The sequence below is a fragment of the Dasypus novemcinctus genome, chromosome 16, assembly GCF_030445035.2.
Source record: "Dasypus novemcinctus isolate mDasNov1 chromosome 16, mDasNov1.1.hap2, whole genome shotgun sequence".
Classification (NCBI taxonomy): Eukaryota; Metazoa; Chordata; class Mammalia; order Cingulata; family Dasypodidae; genus Dasypus; species Dasypus novemcinctus.
This window is the reverse complement of record NC_080688.1, coordinates 38,502,978-38,520,038: the sequence shown is the minus strand read 5'-3', so window position 1 is coordinate 38,520,038 and position 17,061 is coordinate 38,502,978. Positions and strand designations below refer to the sequence as shown.

The following is a 17,061-nucleotide window of genomic DNA, read 5'->3' as shown; positions in this document are numbered from 1 at the left end:
GGGTGGGGGGTGGGGGTATATAGGAACCTCTTATATTTTTTAATGTAACATTTTTTTGTGATTTATGTAACTTCAAAAAAAAGACAATAAAAAAATTAAAAAAAGAATACTGTTGGGTAGATTATCAAAGTAAAAAAAAAAGAAAATCAATGAATAGAACCCACTATATTACCATATTACAGGAGAAAAACTCTATGATTCACTCAATAGATGCCAAGAAAAGAATTTGATAAATTCTCGATTAAACTAAATAAAACTCTTAGCAAAAGAAGAACAGAAGAAAATATCATTAATTTGATTTTGTGTATCATCCAGCAGCCTGTGACACACTAAATAGTGAAATATTATCGCCTATCCTTTACCATAAACTGCTACTATTAGGCAATATTCTGAATTCCCTAGCCAATGCAGTATGTCAAGCAAACAACAAAAAACAGTAAAAATAACTGAAAATTATTACCTAAACAATTCACAATATAATACAGCTAATTAGAGAGATTAGGAGGGTAGCAGATACAAGGCCATAAAAACTAGTATTATTCATACACTTGTTTGGAATGGCAACAAATATGAAATACCCAGGAATAAAATTAACAGGGAATATAGTAAAAGCATTAATGAATAACATAAAAGAAGACTGGAATAGACAGTGAAGTATATCAAAGTTTTAGAAAAAGATGGTTATAAAGCTGTTTATTCTCATATTATAACATACCACTCCACATTAAACTCCCATCAGGATATTCTATTGAACATAATAAATTCACTCCAAAATTTATTTCAAAGAGTAAATGTGCTTGAAATTATACAATAGGGACTTTATTTTCTAAGCAAGTTATCAAAACATACTATAAAACTACAGAAATAATAGCAAATTAGAACAGAAAGTACTGGTGGTCTGACCTAGTTTCCATTAGCAACTTCCTTCAAATCCCCATTTTCCAACGATAGGAAGTTGGGGAAAAAAGGGAGAGAATTCTGGCCAATGAAATTTAAGCAAAAATTATTTAAAGAAAGCTATTTTTTTTTAGGAGAAAGATTCTGCTAGGATGTTCCTTTCAGTCTTTTGCCTCTTGCTGTCTGAAATGCAAACATGAGACCTGAAAATGAGCAGCTATTTTGTGACCAGGAGACAAGGTTGAAGATGAATGCCCAGACAACCTACAGATGGTAAAAGTCTACCTCATGTTCCATGTTAAAAATTTGAGACGGATTAAATATCTAAAAATTTTAAAGTGTGTGTACTGTAAAAATAATTGGAGAGTATGTCTGTATTTTTGGGATAGAGAAAGCCTTTTTAAACAAGACACCAAATTATGTCAAGAGAAGTACTAAAACAAAATCAACGGACAATAGACAGTGAGGAAGAAAATATTTGCACACTACGTATAACCAAAGGTTAATAATCCTTCCCTAACACTCAGAGGTCTTAATTTAGAAAATTCAAAAAGATTAAACAGGGCAACAGAAAATTGGGAAAAGATAATAGCTATTTATCCATGAAAAATGCAAACTAAAGATAATGTGAAAAGATACTTATCTGAATAGTAATGAGAAGGCAAATTTAACAAAGGTACTTTCACCCACCAGATTGGATATTAGCAATTAATACATTTTTTTCTCAAAGGTGAAGGGGATGGTGGGAAATGGATATTCTTAGTCCAACAAAAAATTGAGCTGTCCATGAATATGAGTATGGTTAAATAAATGACAGCTACACTAAAGGAATACAATGTATTCCTTTAAAAAGAACTCTGTCCTATACCTTAGTACCTAAACTAAACCTTTTTGCTTGTTTTGAGTTTTTAGTTCTTTTTCAGGCAGTTAAAAAGGTGCTGGATATCTACCAGATATGCAGACATTACAGTAGATTATTTCTAGTACTAACTTTCATATGATTGCATAACTCAACCATATTTATTGGGATGTAATAATTTTCTGCTCATTGATGATATACTTATTCCTAAATAAAAATAGGCACACATTCACACACACCATAGAAGCTTTTTAACATGTAAAGATTCCCAAGACACAGTCTAAAGTGAGAAAGCAAGTTTCAGAACAAGAAGTAGGAGTATGATTCCATTAAAATTTAAAAGAGAAGGATAGAAAGACACAAACAGAAACATTTCTGGAACTGGAAGGACACATATCAGACTTTTAACAGTAACTTTCCCTGGGAGCAGAATAAAATTATATTCTTTTAATTTATTTTAAAAATAATATGATAATGTATTATAGAAATGTAGTAATAATTCATATATTCTTGCTTGAATCACCAGACGACAGCAATATAATTAACAGGGGGGAAAAAAGTCACAGGATGGAATTAATTTGGAAAAGAAGAGAATTACATTTTGAACATGTTGATTTTGAGTTGCTTACAAGGAATCTAGGTCAAGGATACCAAGAGATAAAGAATGAAAAGAGAAGAAGGCTAAGCAAAGTGTTAGAAGAGAAAAAAACTAAGAGAAGAAGACCAGGAAGAATATAAGGAAACCCTACATTGAATGGGCAAGAACAATAAACTGAAAATAGTATACTCAAATAGTATGTTGTATAAACAAAAAAGAACCTTTGTAGAACATTAAATTTAAGTGTCTGATTTGTATTTAACTTTACTAAGTGGGGGTCAATTTACATGAAATAAAGACAAAGTCAAAGAAGTAAATACAGACATGTTCAAAGGTAACTTCTTGTTTTATAACTGGTGAGACCAACTTTAAGACCAATGTAGACAGTATTTGCACAATCTTTTTGTACCCTCATTTCCTACTAAAATCAGCATAATAAACCTACAAAAAGGACATTTAACTTTTTACTTACATGAGAAAAAAATTATAAATCTATTTGATTTTAACCAATTTACTAATAGGTTTTAAAAATAGGATATTTTGCTTTAAAGACTTAATAAATGAAGAAAGGAAACTCACTAAGCTCTGTGATAAGTTTAAGATTCTGCTGTCGGATATTTTCAAACTCTTGCTGTTTTTTCCGCATATGATCTTCAGTTACGGCACAGCGATCACATAATCCTGCTCTCAACCTATGAAATAAAAACAAAATATTTTTCATCTACTAAAAGATATTTCCTCTTATTTTAACTTGGCATATCTAGAGAAAAATCAACTATTTTAATGATGCATTACGGCTTTAACATAAATTACGTTAAAGCCGTGATGCTTAAATCATGCTAAAATCATGTTAAACATGCTTAAATCATGCTAAAACAGTATTTCCTAACAGGTTGGAATACGGGTGAAATTCTGTAAAAAAAAAAAATCTGCCAATTTTAAACTCTATCCAAGGAAACTTAGTTACTGAAGAAAATGACCTTGTTTTAATTTATTGTAGCCAAAATATGAAACCCCCCCAGTACCAAAGAACAGAATTATGTCTTAAGTAACTTTTGCATCTGTCCTGCTCAGGATATAACATGTAATAAGTGTTTATTAGTTGAATAAATACTAAAGGTCAAGGAAAACAAAGTATTAATAAAAAAATCACCTCATATTTTGTTCTTTTCAGAATTAAAAAAAATTAATGTTAGTAAAACTAAAAATTCTCAATTTATTATGTAAAAAATAAATTCGGATTACAAAACAGATTACTTATTATTTGTGAGTCCTAAAGGGAAGGAGGAATACATATACTGCATACATGTAGAGGGAAAGAAAGTAAAAGGTTTAGCCCAAAATGTTAATAATATTATCTTTTAGGTAACAAATTACAGGAAGTTTTATTCTTAAGAGTTTTTCTATAGCTTTCAAAATTTCTATTTTATTATTTATATAATCAGAAAAAACACATAGTTAAAAAAGAGATACAGGGAAACCGACTTTGGCCCAGTGGTTAGGGCGTCGGTCTACCACATGGGAGGTCCGCGGTTCAAGCCCCGGGCCTCCTTGACCCGTGTGGAGCTGGCCCATGCGTAGTGCTGATGCGCGCAAGGAGTGCGGTGCCACACAGGGGTGTCCCCCGCATAGGGGAGCCCCATGCGCAAGGAGTGCACCCATAGGGAGAGCCGCCCAGCTCGAAGGAGGGAGCAGCCTGCCAAGGAATGGTGCCGCCCACACTTCCCGTGCCGCTAACGACAACAAAAGTGGACAAAGAAACAAGACGCAGCAAAAAGACACAGAAAAACAGACAACCAGGGGAGGGGAGGGGAATTAAATAAATAAAAATAAATCTAAAAAAAAAAAAAAAAGAGATACACACTCCACATTAGGAATTTTAGAAATATGTTCTAAGGTACATAATTTCAACTCAATAACTTAAGACAATAAGATAACATGTAGTTAAGTGTCTATGGAATTCATAGCCTGGTAGTACATGTCATGAATTTTAAAATAAGTTAAGGAAATAAAACATGAAAACAACTGTATAATAATTTTTTTTAAAAAAAGGACCTAGAGATCTTTATATGAAAGTAAAACTATCAACAGTACAGATGTCGATATAAAAAATAAGATCATGGATTACATTAATAGAATTAGAATTTCTATTCTAATAAAGGAATAAAGAGCTGGGCATCATGGCTTAATTGCAGTGCTTGGGTATTAGGATGATCAGGAGCTCTGAAACCATGTTGTATGAAGAAAAACTGCATATTTAGGTGAAGATAAACTGAACATTTTCACCTATTTTTGCTCCCTCCAAAAAATCCCACTAAAATTACAGTAAAGGTATATATTTTTTAGAGACACAAACTTACAAGAACAAGAGGATGGGAGAAGAAACGAAAAACAGGAAGCAAGGCAGATGGTGGACAAATAGAAACTAACCTAAGAGTGTTTGAATCCTAAATAAACGGTGGAAAAAACTTAGAACCACACCGTTCAACATTGTTCAATACACTAGCCACAGCCACAGCCACAGCCACATGTAATTATTTAAAAATACATTAAATCTAATCTAAAAATGGACTTCTTCAGTCACATTCAAGTGCTCAATAACCACATATTTTTAGTCATTATATTGGATAATGCATATTGGACAGTGTTGACCTAGACCTGATGCAACTTACACTGCAGAATTTCCCAAAAGTCCAAAAATTAGTATCAGGAGTCAATAGATCACCATATTCTCCCCCATATTGTGAGCAGTTAAGTGATTACTTCTTCCACATCCCAGCAGAAGACTAGAGGTTTAATTTTCAGGAAGTCTATAAGAGAAAGTGTGTGATTTGGGGGGACACCAGGTAGAGTAAAGGGTAGGAGTACAATACTGAAATCAGTGTAAATGCACACCAAGTACTTAGACCCTTGCCCAGTCTCCTGTCATCTACATGGTTACTGGAACACTGGTAGACAGCCCTATTACAAAGCCTGGAGCAGAATTAAAGGAGGTTTCTCTAGGAATTATTACCAACTTAATAAGAAAGATCTAAAGATAATGAATTAGGGGATCATCAATGACCTAGACCAGTCAAATCACCATACAGTGAAGCTTGTAGTAACAATCTGTACCCATATACTCTGAGCTTCCAATCAACTTCATATTCCTCTCTCTTAAATATAAACAGATAAACAGAGACTGAGAAAACCTTATAAAGTGAGAAGAAACCAAAGCAAATAAGACAAAAAAAAAGAATCTGAATGAAACATAAGCAATGTCAGGAGAAGAAAAATAAACATCACCAACACCACTACGAAACTATAAAGAATACTCTCAGAGATAAGAAAAGATATTGGAACTAGGAAATGAGAATAGGAAGTCATAAAGAGGAAACATTAATAGAATAAAAGCTAGATCTTGAAAATTAAAAATATAACGGAAGGGTAAAAAAAACTCTATTAAGATGAGAAAAAAAAAATGTGAGAAAATCTCCTTGAAAAGCAGTATAAAAATGTGGTGACAGAAAATAGAGAAGATAAAAAAAAAGAGATTATTCCAGAAGGTTCATCATATCAATAATAGGTATTCCAGAAAGAATGAGCTGGAAAAAAAATGAGAAGAAAACAATAAAATAATTCAAGGAAACAGTCTAATACTTGAAGGACTTGAAAAAAACTGTAGTCTCCAGCACAAACAAAAACAAGTAAAAACAGATCACACAGAAAGTATCAGAAATCAAAATAGTGTGGGATTTCTACAGCAATACTGAAAATTAAAAGATAAATGACTTAGAATACTGAAGGAAAATTATTTCTGACTTCAACTTCAATATTCTGTAACTATCAATTAAAGAAAATTTTCAGGCCTGTAAATTCTCAAACATTTTGCTTCCTATCTTAAAAAAAATTTTTTTTGAGGTACCAGGGAATGAACCAGGGACCTCATATGTGGGAAGCCAGCACTCAACCCCTGAGCCACATTGGCTGCCCTGAATTCAGATTTTCATTTGTTTGGCTTGTCCGTTTTTGTTTTTTCAGGAGGCACCAGGAAGTGAACCCGGGACCTCCACTGTGGTAGGTGGTAGCCCAACTGCTTGAGCCACACCCCCTCCTGCTTCCTATCTTTTTAACTTTTAAAAATGTAACAATAGTATTATATATTGTAATATATATCTTCCTTTTTTTCTTTGTCTTAATTTTTTTTAATGTTACATTAAAAAAACATGAGATTCCCAAATACCCCCCAACCCCCTCACCCCACTTCTCCCATAACCACAACCTTCTCCATCATCATGGGACATTCATTGCACTTGGTGAATACATCTCTGAGCACTGCTGCACCACATGGTCAATGGTCCACTTTACAGTTTACACTCTCCCCCAGTCCACCCAGCGGGCCATGGGGGGACATACAATGTCCAGTAACTGTCCCTGCAGTACCACCCAGGACAACTCCAAGTCCTGAAAATGCCCCCTTATCACATTTCTTCTTCCCACTCCCCACCCTCAGCAGCTACCATGGCCACTTTCTCCACCTTAATGCTACATTTACTTCCATTACTAATCACAATAGTTCCAGAATAGAATATCAGTAAGCCCACTCTAATCCATACTCTATTCCTCCATTCTGTGGACCCTGGGATGGTTATGTCCACTTCACCTTTATATCGAGACAGTGCTCAGATTCCACTTGGATGATGGATACAATTCTCCTGTTTGCAGCTGTAGGCACTCTTGGCTCCCTGGTGTGGTGGTTGACCTGTTTCACCCCTGTTAGCTGGCTGGGCTAAGTCCAATAAACCAGAGGGTAGGAGTTGTAAGTCTGTTAGATTCAGGTCCCCTGAGTATACACTAAACCCCAGTGCCAACCACAGATCAGGTAAAAGTAACAGGAGAGGCTTGTGAACAAAGATCACATCTGAGTCCAGCTCCATCACACAGAAACACAAACTCCAAAGTAGGGCTAACTGACATGGCACTGAAGTCCATCTGCTATGACCACAGACCCTGTGGGTCTCTGTAGCCCTCAGAAGAACCAATACCTGGGATTATCTACTTTAGCTGTCTCTGGGACTCTGCTGAGGTGTGTGTAAGGGCGACCCCTCTGATGACCTCCTGGCTCTTTTTTGGAGACTCATAGCCATATAAACTCATTTGTCCTTTCCATTTCCCCCTTTTATTCAAGGTCAAAAAGCATCTTTAACTCCTAATATTACATGTAGGCCGAGATATTCTGCTGGTCTGAGTTGACTCTTTTATTCAAGGTCATTCTCCAGCCACATCATCAGCTGGTACTTGGTAGCAATCCCTCAGTGCCAGGGAGGCTCATCCCCAGGAGTCATGTCTCATGCTGGGGGGTATCTTCCATTTCTTAAGAGATACATATTGAAATATTTAGATGAATGACATGATGCCATAACTTTTCTTCAAATTAATGGGTTGTAAGGGGTATTAGTGGGAATATAGATTAAACAAGATTGGCCACAGTTAACTGTTGAAGCTGGATGATGGGTACATTGGAGTTAGTTATACTGTTATGTCTTTTACATGTGTTTGATTTCATAAAATAAAGTTAAATATTTTTACCTTCCATAAACTCTACTTCAGAAATCTACTGATGAAGGTACTCCATCAAAATAAAGGAAAATAAAATGAGACAGAGGAATTCACAGGATACATAAAACAGGAAAGCAGTAAAAGGAACTTCTAATGATTAGTATGTACTAGATAAAGAGGTCACAGTCCAAACTGGAACAGATCAGAGACTCCATGAGAGGTCTGTTCACTCAGGGAAATGAATGAATATCTTATCCATCTTAACACCTGGATAAATTCATAATGGGAAGTTTGGGATTGAATTAGTGGTTGGTACACAGAAAATCAAGCATATGAAAACAGGACCCATTATAAACACTAAGGACAATAAAAACTTACACAGGAAGGAAAATTGATCACAGTTCACAACATGACTCAGCTCTGAACTGCATTTACATAATCATAATAATAAAAAAATTGAATGAGTGAACCAAAATTATTACAACTATGTTAGGAGAAAGAAATGGAAAGCATGTGTGTATAGAGGGTAGGAGAAGAAAAAAGTGAAGTCAAGAAAAAATTCAAAAAGCAATATAAATATTTTTAAAGTACATATCAAAATAATATGCAGACTTGAACATGACTGCTTCTGAAGAAGAAGAAATTGGGGAGAAGAACAACAGTACGCTTCCTATTTTTTTTAGCCTAGGGGGAAAATCTATTTAAATCTTTAAAACATGAGGTTGTACAATTCTGACTACACAAACAAAATGAAAGAAATAGGGAAAATTACTCAGTAGAAAAGATCATTGGCAGCACTTGGCAGCTGTTTTCAAGTATTTGAAAAGTCAATCATCTGAAAGAGATTTATGATCTAAGGGTAAAACTAGGGCCAATGGACAGAAATTACATGCACAGATATTATTTTAGTATAAAGAAAACCTTCCCACTGTTTAGCAATGGAATGGGCTACCTAAGGAGGTAGGACTTAATTTGTCACTGGACATGTTTAACCACAGGAAAAAAAAAAATCACTCAGAAATTGGGAAGGTACTCTAAACACAGGTTGAATATATAATGAGATGAGTGGTCCCCAAAGCTGGCTGTTTTTTTTTTTAATCTGCCTGGAAGCTTTAAAAGGAAGAGAGGAAGGAAGGAAAAAGATTCAATTCCCAATCATGACCAATAGAATGAGAATCAGAGGGATGGGGCTTAGGAATCTTTTCAGAAGCTCCTTCTCCACAGATTCTTCAAAGCTTTAAAACCAAAAAAAAAGACTTACAAAAAAAAAAAAGTGAGAGAAAAATAAATCTAAAAAATATTTTTAAAAAAAGCAAACAAAAAAAAAAAACAGAACAAAGCTTTAAAACTAGGCACCCTTTTTTCCTCCTACTCCTCCTATATTCTTTTCATGTCTTATTCCTAAAATTAAGCACTTTTGTCAACTGTGAAAATAAACTGAAATTGACTGCACTCCTCTCCTCTAGCCACTACTTAATGTTGTTAAGTGTTAGAGAGAATTCCTGAATACTCAGAACAGCTACACCTGCTGTCCTGGCATACTTGCTTTGGAGTGTGGGAAGCAAGCCCTGATCTACCGAACCATCTATGGCTTATAATAAAGCTTTCAGCACCAGCACTTTTATTGTGCTTAGCTTCCCGTATGCCTTAATCCCCATGCTTCATTTTTTTTTTCCAATTAAGTTTTCCATGTTGCAGCAGGCACCAAAGCCTAGACAACAGAGGCAAACAATTCAGGGGCTCTGCCCTGAAGGAACTCCTAATTTGGTGAGGGGAGGTGGGCACATAAACAGGTCCTTGCCATGTACCAACAGAGAACACAGAGGGCGTGAGGAAAACAGGTGAGAAAAGGAAGTGTGACCCGTAGATAACAACAGCCCAGGCACTTCTTAAGTGCCTTACTGATGTTTCAGTCGATAGGGAGGGCCTGGCAATTTGGTGTTTCAAATAAACCTCAAATGCCTGTGCAGCAGAGGGGGCAGGGACCACCAATCCCAGAAGATCTCTTCTCCTAGAGTCAAACTCATCAGCACTGTAGCTGCTGGAAAGGGACGGGTGGAGTCTTTGTTATTTCTGTGGGTTACTGCCACAGGGATGAAACATGGAGGGAGTAGTCCTTTACATCACCTTAGGACCTGTACAACATGCCAGGGGTTCCTGTTTTTGTGTGAGTGTGTGTGTGTGTTTTTTTACAAATCAATTTTATTGATACATATTAATAAAGCATAAATTAACCTGAAGTGTACAATGATGGTACTTGGTATAATCACATAGTTGTTCATTTAACACTTCAGTCATTATTACAGCATTTTCAATATTCCAATAATAAAAAACCAAAACTCATCACCTCTCAATTTTCCTATGCTTCTCCTGCCATACATAGCTAATCTGTTTTTGTCTAGTTTATTTGTATTTATATTTTGTAGAAACAGTATTATATGCAATACTACCCATATTTGTATTTCAAATGAGGTTTCACTATGTTATACAGTCCCATGTTACATTTGTTAGCTTTCCTTCCAGTAATATACATGTCCTTAGACTTTCCCTTTCAACCACTGTCATATCCATATAACAGCTCTGCTAGTTAAAAACACTATGATGTGCTTTCACTTTTCTACTCATTTTCAAAGATTCACAAACAATCTTTTTACCAATTCTGCACTGATTAATCCTCAGCTTTCCATTCTCTAACCTCATTCTATTTTCTGGTGACCTATATTCTAGTTACTAGCTCCATGAGTTTACACAGTATATTTAGTTCATAATAGTGCAATCATACAGTATTTTTCCTTCTGTGTCTGGCTTGCTTAACATAATGTCCTCCAGGTTCATCCATATTGTCATATGCTTCATGACTTCATTTCTTCTTAAAGCTGCATAATATTCCATCATGTGTATATACCACAGTTTGTTTATCCATTCATTGGATGATGGACACCTGGGTTGTTTCCATCTTTTGGCAATAGTGAATAATGTCACTGTGAGCATTGGTGTGCAGATATCTGTTTGTGTCACTGCTCTCAGTTCTTCTAGGTATATAACCAGTAGTGATATTGCCAGATCACAAGGCAGGTCTATATTCAACTTCCTTAGGAACTGCCAAATAGTCCTCCATACTGACTGTATCATTCTGCATTCCCACCAACAGTGAATAAGCATTCCTCTCTCTCCACATCCTAACATTGTAGTTTTCTGACTTTTCATAGTGACCACTCTAATAGGTGTGATATGCAAATCAAACGCTATTGATTTTTGCTTATTAATCATATATCCCACCACTTTGCTGAACTCTTCTATTAGTTCTAGTAGTTTGTTGGAGAACTTTTTGGGATTTTCTAGATATAGGACCATATCTTCAGTGAATAGGGAACATTTTACTTCTTTCTTTCCTATTTGGGTGCCTTTTATTTCTGTATCTAGCCTAAATGCTCTAGCTAGAACTTCTAGCACAATACTGAACAACAGAGGTGACAGTGGGCATCCTTGTCTTGTTTGTGATCTCAGTGAGAAAGTGTTCAGCCTTTCACCACTGAGTACAATGCTAGCTGCAGGTTTTTCAAATACACATTTTATCATATTGAGAAAGCTTCCTTCTATTCCTATCTTTCCAAGAGTTTTTATCAAGAAAGGATGCTGTATTTTGTCAAATGCCTCTTCTACATCAATCAGGAGACTCGTGATTTTTAAAAAATTTATTAATGTGGTTTATTACACTAATTAATTTTCTTGTGTTGAACCACCCATGCATACACAGGATAAAACCCACTTAACTGTGATGTATAATTCTTTTAATGTGCTTTTGGATTGGGTTTGCAAGTATTTTGTTGAGGATCATCTATACTCATTAGAGATACTGGTCTGTAGTTTTTTTTTTGTAGTATCTTTATCTGGTTTTGGTATTGGGTGATCTTGGCTTTCTAGAACAAGTTTGGTATATGCTTCACTTTTAATTCTGGCTTAAACAAATTCACAGCTGAGAGAAGGGCTAAAGTAAGACTAAAAGGCATCCGATTTTTGATGCTATTCCTCTGGTTACACATTCAAGTTTTCCATGTGCAGCAGCAGTTTGATATAGTAATGAATTCCAAAAATAGATACTGGATTATGTTTGTAATCAGGTATATACCTGGATATGATTAAATTATGATTAGGGCTCTGATTGGGCCATACCAGTAGGGTGTTAGAAGACATGGCAAAGGACAGAGTTAGAGGTTTTTGATGTTGGAGTTTTGATATTGGCGTTTGATGCTGAAGTCTTAAACTGGAGCCCCAGAAAGTAAGCACACAGAGGAAAGAGAAGCAAGGCCCAGGAAGAGAGGGCTCCTGAGCCCAGAGAGAAGCAAGACCTGGGAAGAGAGGAACCCAGGAAGCCTGAACCCTGGCAGATGTCTGCAGCTATCTTGCTCCAATAGACTTTGGTGGAAATAGACTTTGGTGAGGGAAGTAACTTATGCTTTATGGCCTGGTATCTATAAGTTCCTACCCCAAATAAATATTCTTTATAGAAGCCAACAGACTTCTGGTATTTTGCATCAGCATCCCTTTGGCTAATACAAAATTTGGTACCAGGAGAGGGGTAGTGCTTTTGCAATTACCAAAATGCTGGAATGGTTTTATAAATAGGTAAGGGGTACTTTTTGGAGGAATTGTGAGATGCTTGGTGGAAAAGACCTACAGTGCTTTGAAGAGACTTGATAGTAATATGGATGCTAAACAGACATTTTGTAATGCCTTAGAAGTAAATGATGAAACTATTATTGGAAACTGGAGGAAAGTGATCCATGTTTTAAAGCTGCAGAGAACTTAGGATGATTGACTACTGATATTTTATGGAAGGCAGAATTTGAAAATGGTGAGCCTGGGCATTTAGCTGAAGAACTTTCCAAAGTAAACTCAGAGAGTGCGATTTGGCTTCTCCTTGAAGCTTATTGCAAAATGGTAGATGAATTAAATAAGCTGAGGACTAAACTACTGGGCAAAAAGAAAACAGAAACTGATTCCAAAAATATTAAGCCTCTGGAAACCAAGTCCCTAGAAGAAAGTGCCCCATTTGAGGACTTAACTAAACTTGAAACTTGTAAATCAGGATTGAAGAGGCAGTTATGGTCAAGACTTGTGGCAAGTCTTACTGTCTGATGGCTTGGACCCCTGCTTCCTATAAGCTAAACCAAAAGACTTGTTAAGAGAGCTGTAAGAACAAAACCACTGTCAGCCTGGAATAAAAAGGACATGGAAAGGAGAGACTGAAGGGGAAACAACTTCAGGAGGAAAACTATGGAAGCTGAGATCTGCAATTAAGACATCACCTTTTACAATTTCAAGCATACCTTGGAGATATTGTGGGTTTGGTTCTAGACCATTGCAATAAAACAATACAATAAAGTGAGTTCCACAAATTTCTTTTTCTCAATGTATAAAAAATTTTGTTTGCACTATGCTGTAGTTTATTAAGTATGTAATAGCATTATGTCTAAAAAATGTTAATTTAAAAACACTTTATTGCTAAAAAATGTTAACTACCATCTGAGCCTCCAGCAAGCTGTAATCTTTTTGCTGGTGGAGGGTCTTGCTTTCATGTTGATGGCTACTAACCAATTGGGTGGTGGTTACTGAAGGTTGGATTGGTTGTGGCAATTTCTTAAAATAAGACAACAATGAAGTTTGTCACACCAATTGAATCCTACCTTCACAAAATATTCTTGGTAAAATGTCATGCTATTTAATAGCATTTTACCCACAGTAGAACTTTTTACAAAATTGGAGTCAGTCCTCTCAAGCCCTGCTACTGTTTTATCAACTAAGTTGATACAATAGTCTAAATTCTTTGTTGTCATTTCAACAATATTCACAGTATCTTTATCAGTAGATTCCATTTCAAGAAACCACTTTCTTTGGTCATCCATAAGAAGGAACTCTTCATTCATATAATAAGATTGTAGCAATTTAATCACATCTTCAAGCTCCACTTTTAATAGTTCTAAATAATAATTGGTTCTTTCGCTATTTCTACCACATCTGCAGTTACTTTCTCCATTTGCCTTAAACCCCTCAATATCATCCATGAGAGTCAGAATCAATTTCTTCCAAATTCCTGTTAATACTGATATTTTGTCCTCCTCCCATAACTCATAAATGTCTTTTTAAAAGAATCTAGAATGTTGAATCCTTTCCAGAACATTTTCAATTGACTTTTCCTAGACTGATTAGAGGAATCATTATCTGTGGCAGCCATAGCCTTATGAAATGTGTTTTTTAGATAAGAATTGAAAGTAAAAATTACTCCTTGATCCATGGGCTATAGAATGGAAGTTATGTTAGCAGGCATGAAAACAATAATTATCTCATACATTTCCATCATAACTCTTGGGTGACCAGATACACTGTCAATGAGCAGTAATATTTTGAAAGGAATCTTTTTTTTCTGAGCAGTAGGTCTCAACAGTGGACTTAAAATATTTCAGTAAACCATGTTGTAAACAGATGTGTTGTCATCCAGGCTTTGCTGTCCCACTTACAGAGCACAGGCAGAGATTTAGCATAATTCTTAAAGGCCCTAGGATTTTCAGAATGGTAAATAAGCACTGGCTTCAACTTAAAGTCACCAGCTGCATTAGCTCCTAACAAGAGAGTTACCCTGTGCTTTGAAACCAGGCATTGACTTTCTCCTCTCCAGTTATGACCTTGAGGGCTTTTTTCTCCAAAAGAAGGCTCTTTGGTCTACAATGAAAATGTGTTGTTTAGTATAGCCACCTTCATCAATTATCTTAGCTAGATCTTCTGGATAACTCACTGCAGCTTCTACATCAGCACTTGCTGCTTCATCTTGTACTTTCATGTCATGGAGATAGTTTCTTCCCTTAAACCTCAATAACTGACCTCTGATAGCATTAAACTCTTCTTCTGCAGCTTCCTCACCTCTCTTAGCCTTCACAGAATTGAAAAGGGTTAAGGCCTTGCTCTGGATTATGCTTTAGCCTAAGGGAATGTTGTGGCTATTTTGATCCAGAACACAAAAACTTTCTCAGTACCAGCAATAAGGCTGTTTTGCTTTCCTATCATTTGTGTGTTCACTGGATTAGCACTTAATTTCCTTCTTTTCCTTTGCATTCACAACTTGGCTATCTTGGCTTTTGACCTGTGTGATGGTTAGGCTGTTGTGTCAACTCAGCCAGGTAATTGTGCCCAGTTGTTTGGTCAAGCAAGCACTGGGCTAACTGCAATACAAGGGCATTTATGGACTTTGGCCGCCATTGACTTTACTGCAGTGGTAAATCATAGATAGCTGGTTATAATTACATCAGTCAGGGAGACTGCCATCAGCAATGAGTGACGTTTAACCCAATCAGTTGAATGCCTTAAAAGGGGAAGTGATTCCAGCATTGAGAATTTCCCAGCTTGTCTTTGGACAGCCAACATCTCCCAGAACTTGTCAAGAACCTTCACTGGACTTTCATTACAGCCCCTGCTTGCGGCTTGGGCATCCCCACGGCTGTGTGAGAGACTCTTACAGAATCACATATTATTGACAGATATCTTTTGTTGATTCTATTTCTCTAGAGAACCCTAATACAACATACCTTCCTCATTAAGCTTGATCATTTCTAGCTCTTGATTAAAAGTGAGAGATGTTTGACTCTTCCTTTCACTTGAACATTTAGAGGCCATTATAGTGTTATTAATTGGCCTAACTTCAGTATTGTTGTGTCCCAGGAAAAAGGGAGGCCAGAGTAGAGGGAGAGAGATGGAGAAACGGCAGGTTGGTAGAGCAGCCAGAACAAACACAACATTTATGGATTAAGTATGCCATCTTACATGGGCGCAGTTTGTGGTACCCCAAAACAATTACAATAGTAATAACAAAGATCACTAATCAAAGATCACCATAACAGATAAAATAATGGTAAAGTTTGAAATATTGTGAAAATCACCAAAATGTGACACAGAGACATGAAGGGAGTGCATGCTATTGGTAAAAGGCACCAATTAGACTTGCTTGATGCAGCCATATACCTTCAATTTGTAAAAAATGCTTTATCTGTGAAGTACAATGAAGTGAAAGACAATGAGATATGCCTGCATTTCTTTTTATATTATACTTGCAACATTTTTTCCCCTAAAAACTATGTGTATGGGTAGATTATAATACTGACAAATTTCATTTCAGAATAGTAAAAGGAAAATTACAAAAGATTTTTATAAAGGGGGTTGTAATCTGAAAGTTGAGAATCATTGGTCTACTTAAAAAATGACAATGCTCCACTGCTAATGCCATCGGTTGGTGACAGGGAGAGCTGATACACTTTTAATCTGAATTGTAGCTCTTTTAAAATTCATCAAAATTCATTAAACTAAAATTCATAACTAGAAAAACTCATGGGTTTAGTGCCATCGGTTAGTGACAGGGAGAGCTGATACACTTTTACTCTGAATTGTAGCTCTTTTAAAATTCATCAGAATTTATTAAACAAAAATTCATAACTAGAAAAACTCATGGGTTTTAAAAAAGAAGCTTCTAAGTAAATCTAATGGTGGTGCAATGAATCAAATGAACCTGTAAAATATTTTCTACTCTTAAGTGTCTATGATTCTTTGAATTTGAAGTTAATGACTCTGGGAAGCACAGGAAAGGCAAAAATAGGAATAATTTTGGAGAAGGAATGATTATAAGTATAAGGTATACAACTGAAGACCATGAGTTCTTTTTAGACATTTCAGGAAATAAAATACCCAAGAAAGCATATCTCATAAATGGGCTAAAGAATGTAGACAGTAAGGTCTTTTCCAAGAAAGTGTCAACCTTAAATATCACAGATGAATACACATACATTCACTCAAAAAAAGGGCTGTGAACTCAAATGCTTTCAGAGGTTCAGGGAGGTAATGAATGAAGCAAGCAGTGAAGCAGAAAGTGGTTAAATATAAGGCACAAATTCAAGTTTTAAGACGTTTGAGCACAAGCATGTTTACTTTTTTCCTTCCATGATAGAGAGTAACAATAAAGAAATAAACCTGAAATAGAAAAAAAACTAGAAAGGAAACCGTCGGTCCTCAAGAGATTTCAACAAATTTCTGTTAGAAAGACAGAAGTCTGTTTACAGATAAAATAAAGAGAAAACAGCCAACCAGGACACTTCAGATGCAGCTGCAGTAAAGATGAGTGATTGAT

The 17,061-nt window shown here is 35.8% G+C and overlaps 1 protein-coding gene across 7 annotated transcripts in view; it reads right to left on the bottom strand.

Annotated features, from left to right (window-relative positions):
* Positions 1-17,061, bottom strand: part of RBBP8 (RB binding protein 8, endonuclease) — a 113,266-nt gene that overhangs the window by 53,526 nt on the left and 42,679 nt on the right. For all 7 annotated transcript variants that reach the window (XM_004465112.3, XM_004465111.5, XM_058277538.1 and 4 more), the window contains exon 5: positions 2,934-3,046. In XM_004465112.3, the coding sequence (XP_004465169.2) occupies positions 2,934-3,046 (113 nt within the window). The remainder of the gene's footprint in view (positions 1-2,933; positions 3,047-17,061) is intronic.